Raw genomic sequence first — 17,654 nt, 5'->3', positions numbered from 1 at the left:
AAAGCAGAAACCAAAAGAACTAATATTTTGAAATTGACCATGAGATGAGATTTTATAAAATTTTGAATCTGCAGAATATATTGGCTTCCAAGCTGTTGGGTGGTAAACCACAACAAGAAAATACTCAAAACTATGATTCATAAGATTGGTGATCCTCAAAGCATGATATCAATGAAACACAAGAATGGGTGCATGAGGGTAGTGGAGAGGCTGGAGAGAAGAGGTGATAGACTGAATGAATCAGCTGTGAAGAATGAGTGACAGAGGCAGCCTATAAATAGACAACAGATTGCCTAGGGTGGGGCTCGGTGGGAGGGCATTGGTTGTCTAGGGTGGCGCCCCACTGCGGGTGCCTAGCTCCTTTTTGGGGCTGTCCACTATGAAACCCTAACTGCAAAATGCGAAACCCTAAACACAAAATTGCAGGTGAAGGGTTTCTCAATACCCCCTCTCAAGCCCAAAAAGGGGAAGAAGAGGAGTGAGGTGGAGATGGAATGCTACATGTTGAAGAATGCTTATGCAATAGGTGCCACTTCGACGGTGTCTCTCGTGGGGAAATTGTTCACTTGCCCAAGCACCCTAGTACAAAGATGATGAAAACATGCAATGCATAGGAGAAATGTCAGACTTTGACAAGGGCACAAGAACACACTAATTTCTGGTATATCCAGACAGTCAGCAAGGCCAAAATCTAGTCTATGCAATGAAATTGGCATGTTCGCCATGGCGCCTAGCATATCCCCCATAAAACCAGAACATTTTGCAAAGTACACATTTCTGAAACTGCATCTGAATCGAGCTGACTATAGGTCCAGCAAGTATCGAGTTTTTGGAGAGTGTCAAAGAAAATGTTTCATGTCCTCTATGAGATGGCACGATAGCAATGACAATGAGACAAGGCTACTCCGTGGCTCTACTAATGGGTAATGCTCCTAACAAACAATACAAAAGGAAAAGCTCCTACTTTCAAGCATCTTGTTTACTGGAATACTATACAGATTGACCACCAACTTTGAGTCATGCGACCATCAAATTTCCTTAGAGATTGGTAGCTGAAAGATTACTTTCCAGGCACATTGAGTTGTCATGCAGCCTGTCTACCAAACCATGTGATGTTTGGACAATAGCACTTGCCAATCTTGAAACAATGAGTAGTCTGAGTTCTGCCCACTAGCTTCAGGTCTTTTTTTCCAAGCAAAGTTTCAGTATGATCCATCTGCTTCAGTTGCGAAGCGTTACCAACACATAATGCTGCAAGAATTAGCATTCAGAATGCTTTTGTTCAAAGAAAACAACCAGCAGATTGGCTTTCCTTCCAATATAATCTTCGTAAGCATTGACATATTCAAGCTCCTATGCAGTGCTTCTGCTTTGTCCAGAAAATGTCCAAACTAAATAAGCAAGTTCATTTATCTCAGATTGTGTTTACCACAGCAAAGATAGAACTGCAAATAAGTCATCAATATGAACTCAGAGCCCGACCGCCAGACAATTTGTTCGTCATTTTGAGCCTATGCTTCCCCCACAAGTTGAGTACATCACAAGTTGCAAGATGGTGCAATCACCACTTTACTTAGAGCATCCAAAAGTGGGATGAGTAGCAATAGCCTATAATGTGGCACATAGCACACATCCCTAAGATACTGACTTGTGCAATTTCCAAGTCTGAGAGCTTATAGTCGATAATGCATTCAGTAGCACGTTACTAACAATTGGCATAAGAGTAATCAGTCGCCAGTCATTCAAAGAAACGTGCCAAATGCTTGGAAGTTTGGGTGACTCAAGTTATTTCATAAACAGGTAACGTGAGAGTTACAAACCAGGAGCTGCATGAGAAGCTAGACTGAAAGCACCAGCTTTTCATAGTTCCGGCTGCATCATGTCTAGCATTCGTTATTGTGCCTAATGTGCACTCATTAAGCTGTCCTAGTGAAGCAGATGTATGCCCGAAGTGTATTAGACACACATGCATGGACGTGTGCGCTTGTGCACACACACATGATGCAAACTTATGGCTGGCAATATTAAGGTGTACAGTCTCTTGGAACCACACGCACCTTGGGCCGCTGATCTAGACAATGCTTCAAAAGAACGTTGAACGAAGGGGCCAAGGGGGGCCATTCAGATTTATCAGCAGAACAAATCAGGGTGCTTATGGAGGTGAGAGCCGGCTTCACTGCCCCGGCCGGGAGCTTGTTTTCCTCTATGATGGATACAAGCAATGACAATCCAGAGCGGCTTTTGGACCTGAGCACAGCTGGAGAGGTCTTGGGCAGCAGCATAGCAAGAAAGGTGCAGAGCGCCGTGGTGACAGGATCATCCGCGGGGGTGGAGGCTGAGCTGCGCTGGCGTTCGAGGGAAGACATGGTGGCGGCGAAGTATGCGGTCGGCGACGGTGGGAGGCCCTGCTCGCCGATGACCTGGGCCATGGCGCCGACGACAGCACACAGGTGGCGATGCTCAGGGGCAGCGGAGTTCTGGAATCGGGCCATGACTGTGGAGCGAAGGTCTCCGTCATCATCATGATCGTGCCCTGCTGCCGGTGGCTCCAGGGTGTCCATTGTTTCTGCGTCTGCCATGGCAAACGCAAACTGAGTTGAGAGCTTCACGGCCTCCTCGTCCCTTCCTCCTGGTGGAAATTAACTGCTGATGAGCGGGGTTTAGGGCTTAGGAGACCTGAGACAAAGCCTCGACAAGGTATTACGCCGCATGGACATCAATCCGTCTACCGTCTCACAATTCAGAATTATTCCTCATCCCGCGAAGCTAGCACCAAACCTCTCACACTTATTATGAGATCTATGAAGCTAGCACCAAACTTGACAGTATCTTATTTGGCACGTATTCCACGTGATGCTTAGAGAGAAATATATAATTTTGATTTTTACACATGCAGCTAATAAGGAGTTTTATTTATCTTTTTTCTAGTTTTTTGAGTTGAGGGGTTTTTTTTTATCTTTTTTCTAGTTTTTTGAGTTAAAATAGTTTTTTAATTATTTTTACACTTTTTTATTTTTGTTAGCTTTTTGTTTCGTTATTTCCATTTATGAGTAGGTATTCTAAGTTGTTTGTCTCATCGTGATACTACTTGTGTAATGCTGCTTCATGTTGTTGCTTGCTTCAATGTAGTTAAGCTCCTCCTAATGTCCCCATCGTGATATACATCCCTAATTGATCAATCTAAGATAGGTAGGTGCTCTTGTACTCTTGATCTCTGCCACCTAAACATTTGGGTTGATGCCCAATACATCATACAATGTGCATTCAAATGGATGGATGTCGAATCACTTAGTTTAGTATAAATCTACCAAATTGATTATGTAGTGTAGTAATATTAGTCCATTATTAGCATTAGATTGCTTAAAACAATTCTAGTGTAAATTCATTATTATCGTATTACAATACGTCTATGGTTATACTTTTACCACATGATACTTCTTTGTTAATTATATAATGTGCCCAACTAGGAAGCCCTTTGTGCCACCATTTTAGAGGCTCATCGAGAGATAATCCTAAGTGATGCCACCTAGTACTCCTTAAAATAACACAAGGTTTATCACTTAGGTTCACTTGAGTCCACTTCACAAAATGGAAGGTTTTGATCATAGCCCACAAGGATAAATTTGGATTCTTAATTTTATGTTAAGGTCACCTAATAAATTATCTAGCATCGGTGTTGCATGGAATTTGTGCGGGGGTTCGTGAAGTTTCTCACTGCAGGGATGCTTTGAGATGGGAGAATTAAGCGAAATAAAACTTATCCATAAGAATTTTGAATGAGAAAATAAATTCTTGATTAAAAATATAGGCAAGTTACAAATTCATAAGTCTTTTGGATTAGATCAAAAGAGTTATGGGAAAGACAAGGATGAATTCTCAATCTGAGAGAGAAGAGAAGAAGGTGGGATGTTAGATTTTAGGGAAATATTTTTGAGGAAGGCGAGAAGCACCAAGCTCGAACTCAAGCCACTCTTGTAAAATTGATGATGAGAATTTCGAAGAGGGCAAGGAGCTCATAGCTTGACTCGAAAGCCACTTCATGGAACTTGATGATGATCTTCAAAAGTAGGCGAGAAGCTTAATGCTCAACTCAAGCCAATTTTCATAGGTGACTCGATGGCGGAAACTTCAATGTAGGCGAGGGGCTTAAAGCTCAACCTCATGACTTCTCTCCCGAATTCAATGGCAATCTTCGAAGAAGGTGAGGGATACAAGCTCCACCTCTAGCCTCTCTCGCTTGATTTGATGGCCCATATCTCGAACTTGTTGGCAAAGCTTCGAAGAGGCGAGGAGCATTAGGCTCAACTCAAGAGCCTCTCATACGTGATCTTGATGAAGAGATCAAGGAGGGCGAGGCCTAAACTCCTCATACACCACCTCTTATATAGATTTTCCTTCCACACGTTGAGGGCCCTTTTTTTTCTCTAGTTTGTTTAAAGCTAAGCTTTAAAAGCTTTAAGCGTGCAAGAAAAAAAAACGATAGGCTTAATAACTTAAAGCTTTTAAGCTTTAAATGACTAAAGCTTCTTAAAGCTTTAAGAATATTCATTTTTGCCACCTTCATGTGTTGTCTACTTTATCCATGACAACAATGGTCTTGATGATGATAGATCACTTCAGATTGTTCTTAGAGACATCATGATTAGAGCTCCTCTATTCCTACTAATGTTCCAAGCCTGATGTGCCAACTTTCGTCATGAACATTGTCATCCCATTCATTAGCCCGACTATTGTCAATGTCCATATTTGTGTCTACCTTAGCTCCTTCCACATTCCCTACAAGAGTTTCTTCTCCTATATCATCAACCTGCTTCTTGAACCACTACTCCTCCATCTGCTTCTCTAAGCCTCTTCTTTGACTGCATGGATGATGACGGCTCCACATAGCTTACTTTCTCGAGAGGCAGGGGGAGCTAGGAAAGGCTTTCTCAACGCCTTATGTAAGGACAGCTTCTCTTGCTTGAGCATCCACAACCCTGCGTGACACGAGCTACAATTCTCACAGGAAGAAACACAAATCAGGTTTGCTCACATGAATCAGTGTCTGGGTAGCCTTGCAAAGCTAGCTGGTTGCTAGCTCAACTACTACTGGGATATGGCAGAAAAACCTCCAGGCTAGGGAAGAGAGAGAAGGTCTAACTCATCAATCAAAAGAATGCACGGTCTTGCATCTATACATCTTGAAGGCTTTGGGTTTGAAAACCTCTCATCCAAATATTGCAAAGCTTTCTTCCAACCCAGACAATGACTTGTCAATGCTTCATGAAGAACCGTGTACAGATGCTTAGGAGAAGTTAATCTCAAGCTCGCAGAGAAACACGTCATCACCCTCCCTGCGTGATTTTCGAACATCTTTTGGGCCCATCACATAGCATCGTCGTAGTATAGATGCTACCTCATTATCATTCACTTGAGTGGTACGAAACAATTCTCATCTCGAGTTATGAGGTTGTATCCCCACAACAATTTCCTCTAGAATTAAGTACCATTGGCCCTTGAACTAGTAACAACCATCCTCACCCTTCCAAAGTCTTTCTATTCGAGCTGCCCCACCATAGCTTTCCTGCAAATAAAAGCTCCCTTGTAGTTCTGAATTGTTGAGCACCAGTGCTAAAGTCAGGAATAGTTGCTTGATCTTTTACTGCAGTACGTTGTGAATAGTACCAATCTCCTTCGGGAACCTCCTTCATTGGAGGATCCATGCATCTCAAATGGACTCCACCTAATCAACTATCACACTCATCAAGCTTTCATGATTTTCCACACACAAGACATCCTTCAACCTCTTCATCCACATCTGCCTCGGTTCTTTTGACATATACATCATCACCAACATGGAGTTTAGTCATGACCACCACTACACAATGAAGACATTACATTTTAACACTCTTTGAAGGCTTGCTACAATGTCTATCTGCTTTTGCATAAATCTTATCTTCCTTGGTTACAGGCTCTTTATTACGGGATTAGGGTAAAGGTTTGCCAATTGGAGTCTCTATAGAAGGAACTTTCTCAATCAAACATGGTGACTGCCTTCATCTCTTAAATGCAAAAAGCTCTTGTTACTTAGGGGTTCTCGAAATAGTGGGGTAGTCCCCAATATCAAAGGCTTTCTTTTTTGCCTTGGTACTTCGCTCTTGTTTCAACTCTTATTTCTTCAATGAGTCAGTTAAGTGTGCTCCGTCATCAAATACTAGCCTTTTTGGTCTAATTCGAGGTGGAGGAGCAATTTCAGGTGTCCGCGGAGATCTCCTATATGATCTTGGGACAAAGGAGTGCCATCGGTGGTACTTGCTTGACAACATGCGCTCGTGCAAACAAAAAGACACACATGATGAAAAACAAATCCCTAATGACGCTGACTAATGAGTTCAATTTCTTGGCGAAAAACTCTATCCTCATGTTTGTAGTGGTGGATGTGCAGCGTCATGATATCGGTCTTTAAGCCATTGCATTTGCAAGTCTGGTCAAACCAAAGTAGATCAATGTTTCACTTGGTTCATAGTGAGTGAGAATCGAGAGGGATCAATGCACATTGACCCCTCTATCCATAGGATATAGTCTCAAATCTGATTCCCTAAACTGGCATTGATCAAGATCAAAGATGATATACTAGGCAATCAAGCATTCGGCTTTCCCTAATCTTGGCACCTTCAAGGAAAACTCTCAGCTCATCGAGTCCACCCATCCATAGGATAGACCCATCAAGGCTTCCACCCTCCCACTTTCTTCGATGGTGTACATTAGTTATTTAATTAACCTAACACACTTATGTTTGACATGCAAATACAACTTCTTTAATTAGTCACAAAACACAGGTTCTTCACGTAATTTATTGTCACAAACACAAACACAATCTAAAAATCATTTGAAAATAGTTGCAAAATATTGTATGTATATTGTATCTTCTCCAAGGTGCAATAACACATTAGCATTTTGTCCTTTAATTTGAGACTCGTGTCCAAATCTCATGGCACACAATTCACCATTTGCCTTTATTTGGCATCTGAGCCTTCCAGGATGTCCATCTTGGGCTCATAGCAATTAGGCCGATCCTTGCCCCTTGGCACCCTTGTTAACTCGTAGCCTGACCTCCTCTATGGAGAGATCTCTTGCATCTATGGCTAGTTCTAGTATCCAACATGATCAAATCATCCCCTTAGTGAAGGGCTCCAACCACTAACCTTGGGGGAGGTTTAGTGCACAACCAAAAAACTATCCACGAGGGCATAAGAGCTTTTCTACCAATACACAAACAAAGGCAATTAACCCATTATTAATTACTAGAAAAACATTCATTTTTCCATAACATCAATCCAAATAATCACTTGAATATACCATAAGAGTCAACCAACTTATTTCAATTAGGAAGACCATCTCTTTTTCAAAATAATAAGCCTTATCTTAAACATACCTATTCAACAAACCAAAGCAATGTCCTTGAATACTTCACAAAGAAGATACAATCCATAACAACTTATTCTTCCTAGAGTGCAATCACAAAGAAATGCATGCTAGTCACACGTTAGAATAACCATCTCTAGCCTTTTCTTTACTTTGTAATCTTTTTCCTTTAATAATTAAACACTTTATTATGCACAATTTTCTTGATTCCCCTCCCATAAATAAAATTTAATTTCAATAAACACTCATCCCATTATTTCTAGGCAAGGATATATTAACCTAGGTGTTGATGAACTTGAGCTAAGACTCATAAGACAATAGGGTCTTGAGAGAGAATCATAGGTTGTTCATTGTCTTAACTCAATGAAACAAGACCCATTATAACTAGCCCAAGAGAAGTAAAAGTAGAAGCCTAGGGAAGTGCATGGAGTGCTTTGCAAGTCGTGGACTTGACGTATTCCTGTGCTTGAAGGAATAGTGGGATCCAAGTGTGATCGGGGAACCACCCTCTTACTTGGTAATATTTGAATTCAGTGGTACTACCTTTTACCAAGACCTCCATACTTCATTCAACCAAAGCATGGGCTTTGAATCTTGTATTGATGGCTTGCCCTTCTTTTCCTTTTTTGTGTGTTGATAGAAGTCGATGAAGGGACCACAAAGTATTGAAGCTTGCTATTGAGGTATCTAATAAAATATACATTGTCCTCTCTTCCTTCCTATCTTGTTTTTCCTTCCTCCTCCTCTTCTTCTATACGCTTCCTTTCTCTTCTGTTTATTCCGATCTCTCCTTCTCTCTCTCGTTCTCTCTACCTCTTCCTCTCTACTCTATCTCTCTTTCCCTCTCTATTCTCTATCTCTACCTCCCCCCCTCTCTCTATTCTCTAACTCTCTCCCTATCTTGTCTTCTGTGTGTGTGTGTGTGTGTGTGTGTGTGTAGTATCCTAGCATTAATTTAATCAATGCCAAAGCCTTGCCATTAAGGCTTTGTATATTCTTAATAGGGGGTGCCCTCCCCTTTGTCTCTCATCAACTACTCTTCTTGTGATCATTGGCTCCTTTTGGGTGGGTAGTAGCATAGGAGGTGTTGATTATTTGTGGTGTTAAGGCTAGGTGATGCTTACGAGGGGAACAGAAAGATAGAGTGCTCATTTGGATGCTAGCACATCGAAGTGGGATGGTAGCCATGATGGTGAATGATGACTAGATTGAGAGTAACGACAATCAGGTAAGTTTTGAAGTCATTATTATTACTATTTAAATTAAGTTTTAAAACCTTACTAGTCCCCCCTCCTCCTTCCACTATCCCCCATTCACATGGGATAGAGGGAGAATATTACATGCTCTCCCTCTTAAAGAAATCGATATATTTTTATATTGAGATAAACTTAGGGGCATTGTCCTATAGGTAAGTTGTATTATAGAATTTGTAGATTCGGACCCACCATGCTTCTGTTACGCTATCATAATCATGCGCAAGCACTCGACTTTAAGATAACTCAATGAAATCAAATACAAATTTTATGCAATTTATCATAACTCAATTGATATTGCAACAGTAGGAGATCATTACAAGTATATGGCTTATTACATCTCATGAAGAGCTTTCTAGGACTTCTAATCATATTCAAAGATTTGAGCGGGCTCTAGGTCTTTGTCATTATCTAATTCTCAAGGGAAGTCGAGGGCTAAGCTTGCATGGCTTCATTTAGCTATTGGTTCTTACTCTTCTTGATCCAATTTAGGGCAATTGGCTTAGATATATTATATCTCATTGCAAAGGAAGCATCAATGATTGGATGTGCCCTATCTCACCACATTCATGACACTTCTTTCCTTTGTCCTTTGAGTTATCATAGTCTTGTTTGGTATTTACTAGGAAGTAGTTATTTTTTGGAAGTATTTACTTGGTCCAATGATTGATTGTTGGGTGATATCCATAGGAGATGCATATTTTTGAAGTGTCATGAATCGAGAATAATAGGCTTTCATGCTTAATTATAGTAGCTGGTGCAAGGAAAATAACTCATTCATCTTAATGGTACGATATGAAGATGGCAAGTATCTCTATCATATAGCCTTCTAGATATCTTCCTAGCTCACAAGGGTTTTGGTGATAACGTTGTCTTGGCACAATTGTTTCCACCATAAGCATGCCTCACCTATTAGCTTGAGCTTGGCAATCATAGCCTTGCTAGCTACACTTATTCTTGTTGCATCAAAATAATCTTCAAGGGTTTCAATCCAGGTTTCAGCATTAGTCTCGACATCAAATTATCTTCCCATGAATTCAAGTGGCTTGATTTACTTCAATAGGAAATTCTTTTATTGGAGACCATTGTCATAATTGCATAAGGTACTTGATGACAATCAAGATCACAGTATTTAGAACAGCCCTTTAGGGCGGCTTTAGCTCTTTTTTTTTCTTGAATTCATACGCTCGGTACTACCCAGCGCCATCGCCGCCTGCTCTACACATCAACTAAAGCATTCACAATTGTTAGAAAATAATAAAACCCAACAAAAGTGAATACCTAGCAGTCTTCAACTACAAAATAATTAAATATGTTGAAACTTTGTCCTAACCTTAGTTTAATTCGAGTGCGCACTCTAAACTCATAAATGTCCATTAAATTAATATGTATTTTACGGAATCACACATGTGCACATTAAATTAATCTGACACCTGAAAAGAACAGGCATCCTCATCAACATCTCGCACGAGGAATTCTCATTGTGTATGAGCCCCGGCAAATAAATAGTTCCTCATGGAATCCATCGTGGAATACGCCTCTTGGCATCATACCCTTGGGGTGGGATAGCAATTGCCCTCAATTGCTATTAGCTCAATGTGGAGCGAGCAATGAGGGGTAAGCAATTAGGTCGTGGGCATGCATCCATTAGGCCTCTTCAACAGGATGATTTTTAAACTTAACCAAATATCTAGAATATCTACGGCCATTTCTAGTGGTCATAAAGTCAGTGTCTAGAATAGTTTCAAGTTTAAGGATTTTGGTTTCTTCTTCTAACAAATGAGTTTTTTCATAGACAAGGTGGACATGTAGTTGGCCTCTAAAAGGTCGTAACAAACTGATATGAAAAGTATTATGGATCTTCCAATGTTTGGGTAGTTTTAATTTAAATGCATTGTCATTGATCTTGTGAATTATTTTGAAAGGTCCATAAAACCTAGGTGCTAATTTAACAACAGGGCATTTCTCAACACTTTGCAATCTTCTCTTTTCAATACATAACCAAACATAATCACCAATATTGAAACTCATGGCTTGTCTTTTCTTATTAGCTTGTTTAGTATATGATTGTTGGGCTTTTGCAATCATGTCTTTAACTTGAGGGAAAATAGTAGCATGCGTATTGGCAATATCATCAACTTTAACTTTATTCGACAATGATGTGACATGTGTAGGCAATCTATGTCCATAAATGATTTCAAAAGGTGCTTTATGAGTACCCATGTGTGGTGTATTATTGTATGCAAATTGAAGTAGATGCAATTATGTGTCCTATGTTTGTGGTTTTAAAATTGTGTATGCACATAAAAGATCTAGAATGGTACTATTAGTAGCTTACGCAATAATAAAATCTAGAATCACGATAAAAAATAATAACTTTTGGCAAATCATGATTAGTGAAAACAGTCTTCAAAAACAATTGCGCAGCTTGAGATGCAGTTAATGTTTTTTGCATGGTAGAAAATATGCTTGTTTGGTAAATTGATCTACTATAGTCCAAATCATATCATGATTAGCTTGTGTATTAGACAAATCAGTTATAAATTCCATTGAAATATGTTCCCATGGACAGTCAGGAATTGGTAAAGGCATTAACAAACCATATTGCTTACCATGGTGTCACTTGACTCTTTGGCAAAATTAAACAATCAGAAACAAAGTTAGAAACATCAGATTCCATTTGCGACCAGTAAAAATCTTCAACCAATGTTCTTAAAGTGGAAATAATACCTCTATGACCTTGATATGGAGGACCATGAAATTCGTGCAGCACAAATGATCTAAATTGAATAGTGACACACAATCTTTTCTCATAAAACATAAATCCATCAGAATAAGATAAAAAATCAATTAGAATCCAGTTATTAGCAACTAATTTGTTCCAATAAGCTTGAAAACTTGGGTCATGGTCGTACGTATTCTTCATAGGAGTAAGGGAATCAAAAGATAGAATGGAAATATTATGGATACTTGGTCTTCTACTCAATGCATCGACAACAACATTTTCTCATCCTGGCTTATATTGGATAAGTGGATGAAAACTTTGAATAAAAGCAGTCCATTTAATATGGCGATCAGAAATTTATGGCCGACTAAGGAGATGTTTGAGTCAGTTTTAATCATAAATTCGGATCCCATCAGACAGTGTTTCCATTGGCGTAAAGCTTGAACTATAGCTAACAATTATTTATCATAGGTGGAATACTTCAACTCAGAAGGTCAAATTTTGCAACTAGAATAGGCTATGTGATATGAATCTTGCATGAGGACAACTTCTATTCCTGATTTGCTAATATCAATGACTACTAGAAAGAATGGTCGATTAAAATTAGGTAATTGCAAGACAAGTGTATTTGTTAAAGCATATTTCAACAAATCAAAAGACTTTTGCTGGTTGTCAGACCAACGATACACAAAATATTTCTTTAACAAACTCGTCAAAGGCAATGCAAGCGATGAAAAATTTCTCACCAAATTTCTATAAAAAGAAAGAACGTAACTCGTGCACATTTTTAAGGATTGGCCAATTCAAAATTGCCTCTATCTTTTTAGGATCAATGCGAATACCATCAGAAGAAACAATGTGACCTAATTATTCAATCTGGGTTTGAAAAATTTCACTATTGTTAGGGTTAGCATATAATTGATTCTCTTTCAACAATTTGAAAACTAAAGATAGATCTTCATAATGCTCATTCTCATCCTTACTGAAAACCAATATATCATCAAAGAAAACAATCACACAATTCTGATACTTCAAAAATATACGATTCATCATACAACTGAATGTAGCTGATGCATTGGTCAAACCGAAAGACATAACAAGAAATTCATAATGACCAAACTGAGTTCTAAATGCAGTCTTTAAAAATGTCAGGTGTATCCAAGCATACTTGATGATATTCAGATTTGAGATCTATCTTGCTAAAAATAGTGGCCCCTTGTAGTTTATCCATGAGATCGTCTACCCTAGGGATCGGATATCTATTCTTAACATTGATTTTGTTTAGGCCACGATAGTCAATGCGCATCTAATAGGTATTATTTATCTTCTTAACTAATAGGACAAGTGCACCAAAAGGAGAACTAATGGGTCTAATGAGTCCTCGGTTCAACAGTTTCTCAACTTGTGCTTGGATTTCCTTTGTTCAATCTAATTGTGTCTGTAAGGTGCTTTACATGGTGGTTGAGAACTTGGAATTAAATCTATTTTATGGTCTTCAGGATATGTAGGTAGTAAACCAGGTGGTAAATTAGTGGCAAAACAATCTTTGAATTGTAAAAGAAATTGTGCATGCCTAGGATGCATCTGAGTTTCCTTAGCTTCAATTTCATTCACCCATACTAAATATGATTTACTACCTTTTCTCAATGTATGTTTAGTTTGTGCGTGACTAAGCAGTGGAAAATTATCAAAGGTGTGCAATCCATGTAATGTAATTTGGTTTCCATTTTGGCTGGAGGGAAGGCTTAGGGTTTGAATTTGTATTTGATGGTAAAGTAGGAGGTCGAGTCCATGGTTTACAAAAAGAAGAAGGAGAAAAGTGATTTTGATTGAATCTTCAGAAGTTAGAAGTAAATACCTTTGTACCAAAGTTACCATTAACCGAAAATTGTTGCGATCACTTTTCTCGTCCACGAATTTTATTATCCGCATCATGCGCTAAAGAAATCGTATCCTCCAAAGTCTTTGGCTTGAATATATTCACTTTTGCATAGAAGTGACCAAGCAAACCGAACATGTATTTGTGCCTGTAGGTTGCCTCTTTTCAAGTATCCATAGTTGAAGTAAGGCACTCAAAAAATGCTCAGTGTATTGCGAAATGGATTCACGATCTCTTTGTTGTAGGAGATCCCACTATTTGATAGCTTTCTCATGGAATTGAGGCAGAAAGAAATTCTACAAAATTTTCTTTTGAAAGGCTTTCCAAGTAGAGGGACAATCAACACTCTTACGGACAACATTCCACCATAATGATTCTCTGTCTGCTAGATGGTTAGTGACACATTTAAGTTTATCTTTTTTAGCATATTGCTCTTCATGAAAATAGTCATAAAACTAACTAATGAAAGCAATAACAATTTTGCCATCATGTTGCCCCATTAAAAGTGTGAAATTTAAAATTGCTTTGACGACTTATATTGCCCTCTTTCCTAAGAGCCTGTGCATGAAGCGTCGCATCAATAGTACTTCGAATGACATCTTCAGGTTGCGCTCCATCTTGATTGACAGTGGATTGTTGAAGTGTAACCAATTGTGCTTGCAAATTTTAACGTTCCCTTCGTTCTTCTTGAAGCTGCATCATTATTAGATCCAATTTCTATTCCATAGTCAGCTCTAGCAAATCACCTTCACCCATAAAATCATCCATATTATGATCTGACATTGTGGATTTGATCAAGGATATGTCACTCGTCTTCTAGTCACATGTGAATACGATCACCATGAACTTGCTTTGTTTATGTGTTTGCTTTTACAATCTTGCTTTTCTCGTGTACGACAATTGAAAACAGTCTTCTTCTAAGCAAAATAGTCTTCCGCATAGACTACATGTTACAATCTACTTGCTGTAAATCCATTCACCCAAGTTGCAAGTGGTAATAGGGGCTTACTGAAGCTTCATAACTGGTTCAAGAGTACCACAGTATGAATGCCTACTATGTAAGAGATTGATAATTAAACTTTAAGATTTATATTGAGCTTAATAGCTTAAAGCTTTGTAAAAAAAAGCTTTAGTAAATCGTTGAATCAACGCAGGATGGCGGCATGGACAGAATCAACATTAGTGAGTTCATGCCGAATTACTATTTTGAGAAGTTTAGAGCTTAAGATCTCTAAGCTTAAGCATAAATCTTAACAATTCTCATTAACATCAATTGCTTTCTCTGTGATAAAAAGACTTCTCGAGTGGTTCTCTGCATGCTGTGAGAGGTCCTTCACAATTAGAGGGTACAGTAGGGGGTTCTTCACCACCAGGAACACATCTGTGTTATCAGTTCGTCATGAGACAGCTTATAGAGCCCGTTAGTTCTAGGAGCTTTGTCTTCGTGCGAGATGGCAACCAATTGGAAGCTCTTGATCTCAACTTCGCTCTGATACCACTAGTGCGCAGATCGGATGTTGTATGCATGCGTAGTAAATATCGGAAGGTCCCCAAGAATAAAGGACTCTACAAACCTTCATAATTTCAAGTACAAAGCAAAAGGGAATTTGCATGACATGAGATAAAAAGACAAATTGGGTGTAATCTCCTCCCATGCCTTGTGTGAGTGCTTCACAGGGCATGTATTTATAGATTTATTTATCTTCAAGCCTAAAAATAGCCCACTTTACAAATAGCATGCTTTTGCTTTTGCGTATGTGTTTGCCCAATTATAGAGTAAGGCGTTTGGGCATCCAAAAGTCGGGGTTGTGCCCAAATACAAATATCAAATAATGAAATATTTAATCGAGTGCCTATGTACATACAAGATGAAGGGGAGCTACGGAGCTCTACCCTGAGACCTATGGACTGCTTATTGATCAAGCGTTTCAAGCCGAGCGGCCATGGCTACCTCTCATATAGCCGATGCGCAATGCCTACCTTACGGATGTAGTGAGCTTACCTTGATGCTCAATCGAGTTCCCTCCTCTCTCTTGCACTCCGGTAGCTCCACGATCCTTGCGGCAAGCTCAAGTAACTTCAAGCCCTCTCCGTCAAGCTCCATCCTTCATAGCCGTGCGAGAAAAGAGAATAGAAGAGAAGAAGAGAAGATGAAGAGAGAAGATGGGGAGCTTCTTCTCCACGATCCCTCACTCTCACACACTCACTCCCTCACTCCCTCACACTCCCTCAATCCCTCACTCAAGCACAAGCAAGAAGACAAGAAACAAGAGAAGAAGAAGAAGAAGCTTTGGCCATACACAAGAATGATCTTCTCATTCACTTTTGAACTTTATATACATGCCCTACTTTTTGGGCGGTCATTCCCACTTTTTACATGGCCGGCCATTAGCCTAGGCCCTCTTTTCCTATTTCCCACCGTTCTAACTTATCCCATTCCCAACTGGTGCATACAATTTGCACAGAAGTGAGCCTGGCACTCTTTTACAAGGATTCGGGAGCGCTTTCACAATTAATGGTGCGCTTTTATACTTTTCTTTTCTTGAGGTGACATTGAGGCCTTCTGGAGAGGTCGTCATTCAAAATTTTCAGGGTTTGACTTCCATCCGGGGCACCTTTTTCTTCCTTTGTCCTATGCCCTTTCAGTTATCTCCTTTTTCCATTTTCCTGCTCCTTTGCTCCATTTTTCCGCTCCTCTGTGCTACGGTAAACATTACCTCCCTCCTAGCTGAGTGCCAGTCCCATGGTGCTATGGTGGGGAGTAGTGGGGTAGTTGGGGTTGTTGCTAAGTAGAACTAGTGGGTAGATGACCACAATCAAAAGGTACTATTGTGAATAGAGGTGATGGAGTTTGATTAACGATGACCAAGAGAGATTCCGGCGTGCTTTAGACTTCATGAAGATGCTCGGCATTTCTCACACAGTTGTAGCTCCCCTTCTGCGACGACTGATAAAGGTTTTGCATGGGCATCTCTAATCCTTTTCATTGCCAGCCGACTGTTAAGGACCATGTAGTCGTGCATCCCGTGCTGATCCAAAAGCACTTAATCAATAAGTAATCCGTAGGTCTAGGGCTTTGAATATACATTTGGAGAATATGAGGTTCCAAAATCTATGCCAATGGTGGGTCCATCACTAAGTTTTCCTTCTGCTTGATTTGGTTCAGTCATGGTAGCCATCAACAGGCAGATGGTTGGCTACATCAAGCATGTTGGTCCATCCAACCATCGGAGTATGCAAAAGCTCCTGAAGCTGCTGTAGTGGTGTCCTGTCGAACTCAGGGAAAAATTCCTGGTCATTAGTGAATGTCATGGATGATCTTCTTTAGCTGGGTAGCCATTCACTGAGTCACGATCATAGCTTGCAAGAGAAAGTTGTGCACTTCCTAAGGGGTGTGTCTGTCTCACGGTGTGGTATAAGTGCATGTGTAGTGGAATTGGGAGATGGATCTAACCTTGGGTAAGCCCTTGGTAATGTCCCACACTTGAGAACCCAGTTCGTGTGTTGTTGGAGGTGCAGTGCAAAACTTAGGGTGATAGGTCTGGAAGTCCTGCCCTTGATATGCCCTAAGCGTGAAGTGGGGGAGGGGCTAGGTGTAAACCCTAGGTGTAGTGAGTGAAGTGAGCCCTCGTGCTTTTTTCTTTTCTTTTCTTTTTTATTTTTTTATGTTGAAGAAATGCATACAAGGAAGATGTCCTGGCTAATGCCTATCACCTTCAGCTGGATTATGAGGTGGTCGCAAGCATTGGGATAGGAACGCGTGACTTTGTAGATATTCTTTAATATCGGCCCGAGCCTTCAGAGGTGTGGATGACAAGAAAGGATGATTGTACCTCATGAAGCGGGTATCACTCATATCCTCTAAGATTTCTAGGCAAAAGGAGGGAAGCAGGGTTGCCCTCATCATTAGTCTAGTCATGGCTCTACTATCTATCCCTAGGTTGATGTCAAAAAAGAGTGGAGGGAGGTGGGCTTCCTCTGTTGTGGGTCTCTGCATTAGTAGAAACTTGATAAGCCTAAGATAATTATAGGTAGTTAAGAAGGTTGGATCTGGGCAAGAAGAAAAATTTGCGAGGAAGCGGTTGATAAATGGGAAGAGATCCTCTAACCTAAAGACTAGGCATTCCTCGGGGCTCCGGGCATTAACATTATATATCTTAGGAAAGTCAAAATCCTCCTCTGCCACTTCGGTTGTGCCTCATAGTCTTGGATGGTTTTGGGAACCCTGTTTACCTTATCTTGCCATTAGTCTTCAGGCTCTTGCCTCCATCTGGTTATTATGAGGCTTCTTTCCTCTATCCACTTGTTTGCAAGATCATTAGCCAGATCCTTGATCTTGGCTAGAATACCTAGAGGCAAAGCGCGGTTCAGAGAGCATGGATAAGCAAATGAA

At 40.0% G+C, this 17,654-nt stretch overlaps 1 protein-coding gene across 1 annotated transcript in view; it reads right to left on the bottom strand.

Moving 5' to 3' along the window:
* The window catches only part of LOC148041316 (uncharacterized), a 37,536-nt gene extending 34,758 nt beyond the window's left edge, over nucleotides 1–2,778 (bottom strand). Inside the window, exon 1 of the mRNA XM_087678901.1 lies at nucleotides 2,058–2,778. Within this exon, the coding sequence (XP_087535027.1) occupies nucleotides 2,058–2,579 (522 nt within the window). The 5' untranslated portion in view covers nucleotides 2,580–2,778. The remainder of the gene's footprint in view (nucleotides 1–2,057) is intronic.
* Between the last annotated feature and the right edge of the window lie 14,876 nt (nucleotides 2,779–17,654).

The sequence above is a fragment of the Lygodium microphyllum genome, chromosome 1 (assembly GCF_053477565.2).
Source record: "Lygodium microphyllum isolate KBCC chromosome 1, Lygodium_microphyllum_v1.1.10, whole genome shotgun sequence".
Classification (NCBI taxonomy): Eukaryota; Viridiplantae; Streptophyta; class Polypodiopsida; order Schizaeales; family Lygodiaceae; genus Lygodium; species Lygodium microphyllum.
Note: the sequence above shows the minus strand (reverse complement) of the source record. Positions and strands in the feature narration are given on the sequence as shown.